The 4,780-nt window shown below is 39.5% G+C and overlaps 1 protein-coding gene across 1 annotated transcript; it reads right to left on the bottom strand.

Annotated features, from left to right (window-relative positions):
- Positions 1–1,224: 1,224 nt before the first annotated feature.
- On the bottom strand, positions 1,225–4,759 carry LOC124093407 (rho GTPase-activating protein 11A). The gene is made up of 2 exons (XM_046445802.2): positions 2,404–4,759; positions 1,225–1,388 (listed from the first exon to the last, which is right to left on the bottom strand). Exons 1-2 carry the CDS (start codon positions 4,036–4,038, stop codon positions 1,353–1,355), a joined length of 1,671 nt encoding a protein of 556 aa, XP_046301758.1. The 5' UTR covers positions 4,039–4,759; the 3' UTR covers positions 1,225–1,352.
- Between the last annotated feature and the right edge of the window lie 21 nt (positions 4,760–4,780).

The raw sequence follows: 4,780 nt of genomic DNA, 5'->3' as shown, positions 1-4,780 counted from the left end.
TTTGTATTCTTCTTTTTTTTTTTTTTTTTTTTTTTTTTTTTTTTTTTTTTTTTGAGTCTCAGGCAAGTCATTTTGCAGAAAGTTATCTTTAATATCTATGCTAAATAAATAACATTTATACACAAGATAAAGCCATCATAAGTTTTATCCAAATAAAATTTACAGAGGTGCATCTACTATTCAAATTCTAAAATCCAGCATCTGCAATATTTAAAAAATCATCTTGATTAAATTTTCAAGTTCAATTATCCTCCTTAAATAATTTCCAATTCTATATTGGACAAAACAGATACAAATGCATTTGTGCAAATTACTTTTAGAAACAGAGTATGGCCTAAAAATAATGTGTGAGCACAGGTTAGTCATCATTCTGCTTTAGCCATCATTGAACACAACTGTACATTTACAGGAGATACATAAACCAGATGAATCTGCCCCCAAATAGGAATAAAGTATCAAGATACCAGAGTGAAGTAAATGGATTTCCAGGAATTTAGGTAAAGACAATAACCATAAATATAATTCAAGACAAAAGATTTGTGGGGCTTACCCCTTCCCTTTCCATAGTACAGATTTTTTTTTTAAATAGAAACCTTATCTGACTTGAAGGAATAACAAAAAAATAGACACAACTTGTTTCACTCGTCCCATCACACATACAAAATAAAAATCATGCAATTTTCAAAAATTAATTTTTTCTAAATCCAAGCAACAATTTCTTTAAAACAGTAAGTTTCAAAGAGATCACAACAAAATTAAAGTTTAAATACTGCTACAATTAAGAAAAACATAGTAGTCACATGTACAAGTATAAAAATCCAAGTTGTTATGTTGTGAAATTAAAATGTTTGAGAAAACCTACTGCTTAACAATACTCCCGAGCTACAAACTAATATGTAGATTATCCTACAAGTCACATAATCAATTGCTAATTTTATTTACATTAATGTCAAGTATAACATTTGCCAATTACAAATCTACAGGTTTACTTGTTGGTAGTAGTTGAGTCTTTCCAATAGGATTTTTTGGAGAACCTTTGTACCAGACCCTTTCTCTTTCTGATGGTTTCCTAAGGACCTTATTTTTTATCCCAGGAGAAAAACCCACATTGTTATTTACAACAGATTTTAATATATTATGATTAGTCAGGTCATCAAAGGGAACCTTAATATGGCCATCCGATATCACCTCCTGCTTGCAAACTCTAGTAGACCCAAGAGAAGCATTCACAGAACCTGGGTGCCTCTTCTTCTTTAAGGAAGATGTAGAGGTTAACTCCACGCTTGATTTTGAAATTTCACCAATGACAGACTGTTCACGTAATGTAGACCTCTGATCTTTAGGAACTGACTTCATATGTGAAATAGAGGAATCTTTTGACGTACTTTCTGTACAAGAGGGAAGAGCACTGTCACAGCTCACTGATTTAACCAGGGGAGAAGCAACATCACCAAGACTTGCCAACTTCTGCTGTTTAGGTTGTCTGTCATATTCCAACAAAGAATTAATTCTTCTGACAGACTGACGGACTGGAGTGCGTTGAAACTTAAGAGGTGACTTCACTTTTATTCTACTTGGTTCATTTAAAGAAAGTTTATTAAACCACTGTATGTGATCTGAAACTTTTCCATGCTCTGTCATTTGTAAACTTTCAGAAACCGTTTTATCACATTTTTCTACAAGTGATCGTTGTTTAGCAATTCTCATAGGCCTGGGTTTAGAAAGGGCTGTTATATGACAAGTACTCTGCTGTGAGAAAGAGGATTTATCCTCTTCTTCCCTAGAAGCTGTACATTTCACTAAGTTCTCTTTGATCATGTTCTCATTCTCCTTTGATTTAGTATTTAGTTTATTTGGTGGGTACCACTGCTCCTTAATTTGTTCATCATTAGGGAATTTTTGCTCATTTAAGTAATCTTTTGAATGAATGTCTTTTTCATGTTCTACCTTTATCTCTGTTGAGTAACATTTTACAGATGCTTCCCTACCAAATTTTTGAGTTTGATATGGTGAGAGGTCTATTTCTGAAAAACAATTTTCGTCTTTACCAGTGTGGTTTTCATACTTTTCTACTGATTCTCTCACAGTCAAATCATTAGTTTTAAATAGATTTTTCTCTGGACTATACTGTATATCAGATGTTTCACTTAATTTTTCTTTCCCCACATTAGTAACTGATGACTGCCTATGATTTATCAATTCATGAAGATTACTTCCAGACTCAGAAAATGCTTTCTGAATCTTCACCAGAGTCTCTGAGGTCAAGTTATTTTCATCCCCACTAAGGGAGCTTCCTATTACACTGCTGTTAGGCTTGCTGTGTAAAGTGGAAGGGCTAAGTTCACATGATGTAGCAGGTGACTTCTCAACAGTTATATCAGGTTCCAAAGAAAAGTTTCCCACCTCAAGATTTCCCATTATTGGAGAAGCTTCATTTGCATCCATTTCTTGAAAACTTGAATTACTAGGTCCTGTCCAAGACATCTGGTAATTTGTTTCATTTAGTCGCTCAGGAGTTAATAAGTTTTCCTCAGACTTACTGATCTTTTTTGAACCTTTCTTTGGTAATCTTTCATCTATATCTGGGCTAAAAAGTAGGCCTGTTTTTACAGATTCAATCCTATTTTCTAAATTTTGTTGATTTGCAAGTCTCCGACCAACATTTTCATATCTATTGACACCAGAACATCCATTTCCATCTCTGCTATTTTTCCCCAGACTAAATTTCAAACGAAGAGATCTTCTAACCTTTTCTTTACGGCTGATTTTAGGAGAGAAGCAGCCTGCTTTTCCTGATTCCACCCTGCAGACTTTTTTGCCTGCAATCCTTTTACTTCGCCTTAGCACATCTGTGCTGGTCAAATGGTTTCCACTGATGGCTATGGGAGAGAGTGAACTCTGAGATGACACTTCTGGGCTTGCATCAAAGTGAACTGGTACTGGTGTGGAACTGCCATTGAAGAGATTATTTGGCAACAGATCAAAGTTAAAATTGTGTTTGATGGACTTCCTTTTCTTACTTGAGAAACCATGAGAAGAATCTACTGGCAGTTTACGCTTAGCATTTGGTGTAAGAATCACTGGTGATACAGACAGTTGAGCAGTTCTATCCTGCTGAGGGGTAATACAGGGTGTTCTGTTAGATTTCAATTTATTCAGTGCTCCATTAACAAAATTTCCAACACTTTGTCTTCGCCTTTTCTTATATTCACCAGGAGTTTCATATTCACCCTCTTCAAAGCCTTCCAGTGATGGAGTAGCACAGAGACCATCAATGCCCAACATAGCTGGTATCTTTTCCAGGATAAAACCTGGTACACGCCCAATATCTGATGCATAGTCAATAAGGGTTTGTACTACTGCAGCCTGCAATCTCAGTCTTTTTTCTGTGTTAGCAGACATCTTTTCATGTCCTTCACTTGTCTGGAGAAGATTTGGTGCAAATATTACTGCCAGATTGCTACTATCCATCTTATTCTCCCTGGATCTTAGAGAAACATTCCTGAGAAAGTTAAAGAAGTATCTTAATAAATCAATTGTATGATCAGCCATAAGACAGGAGAGCAACAGTGTAGCTTTATTCTTCTCCTCTGTTCCTAACTGTTGAGCTTTGAAAAGCGCTTCATGCAAATCAACAGGGAGAACTGGCTCTGGCAATTCCCTAAAGAATTGTTTAAGAAGTCCTGCAATGTCACAAGGAAGTGCAGAAGACAGGCAACCTTCACCATGATCCAGTTTATTCTTTAGTGCCTTGAGACGAATAACAGATCCTGATTTCCTAAAAAGTCCTTCTGTCTGAATATGCTCTTGTAAAGATGTGCAGGCATCAACAAGAAAGCTTGGAATGTGTCCATATTCTGGTACAACGGAATGGGGCAATGCATTAAAAGGTACTCCAAATATTTTACCCTCTACTTCCGTGGCTGCTGTTTCTTGTCTCCTGCGCTCACACTGCCCACGTCCACCCTTGACCTTAATGCCGTAAACAGCCCGAAGCTGCTGCAACAAGGCCAATCTGACCAGCCTCTTATCCCACATCCCGGATACGTCGCCCACTCTTTGAGGCAGGTTCCTGATTCTCGTTCGCCACCAAGTCTTCCAATTTCCAAACACTCTCAGGTTTGAGCTCCGCTCCGCAGCCTTCCGGCCACCTTTGGCACTCCTCCAGCCCTGGGCCCCGGCCACTTCCACGGCTTTTCCTCGATCCTCTATCCACTTACACAAACTCTCTTCAACTGGCTTCTTGATCCAGCCACACTTCACTCTTCTTTCACTTACACCTACCTTCTTTCTGAATACCAAATCCTTTCCGCTACTTACACGACCTCCCTTCTTTCTCCCTTGATCCTTTCAGTTCCTTGCACCAACGCCTATTTTCAGCTTCTCACCACTTCCGGTCACTTGCAATGATCCCCTTTCCTCCAAACTTCACTCTTCCCACTCCAGCTCTCTTGGATAATGTAAAGAAGACCGTTCCCCTAGCCACTCCAGCCCAGGCAGACGCTGCTGGGCGTTTGAGTCTCAGCTCCCGCGACCCCCTCCCCAGCCCAGCCGCCGGACCAGCCGGCTGCTCAGGCTCTTTTCCAGTCCCGGTCCCCGCCCGGGCTGGTCTCCGCCGTCACCCCGTTTCACAGGCTTCTCCTTCTCCCCATCAGCCTGCATGAAGCTCCCGGCCTGCACATCCCGGAGTGCAGACTATAACCAAGCAGCTCTCCCCATGCCTTCAAGCCGCCGCGGCCGTCACACCCGCAGTTCCAGACTCAGCTCAAATGCTGTTTGT

The sequence above is a fragment of the Marmota monax genome, unplaced genomic scaffold (genome assembly GCF_021218885.2).
Source record: "Marmota monax isolate L192 unplaced genomic scaffold, Marmota_monax_Labrador192_F-V1.1 WCK01_AAM20220418_F8-fsc03127, whole genome shotgun sequence".
NCBI lineage: Eukaryota > Metazoa > Chordata > Mammalia > Rodentia > Sciuridae > Marmota > Marmota monax.
This window is presented reverse-complemented; position numbering and strand designations above follow the sequence as displayed.

Bases quoted from the DNA above. Each gene is read 5' to 3' on its own strand.
- LOC124093407 (XM_046445802.2), bottom strand. From the start codon at position 4,038: ATGTGGGATAAGAGGCTGGTCAGATTGGCCTTGTTGCAGCAGCTTCGG. The intron at 1,389-2,403 runs GTGGGAAACTTT...CCTCTTGTACAG, and splicing joins CAATAATGGGAAATCTTGAG to AAAGTACGTCAAAAGATTCC.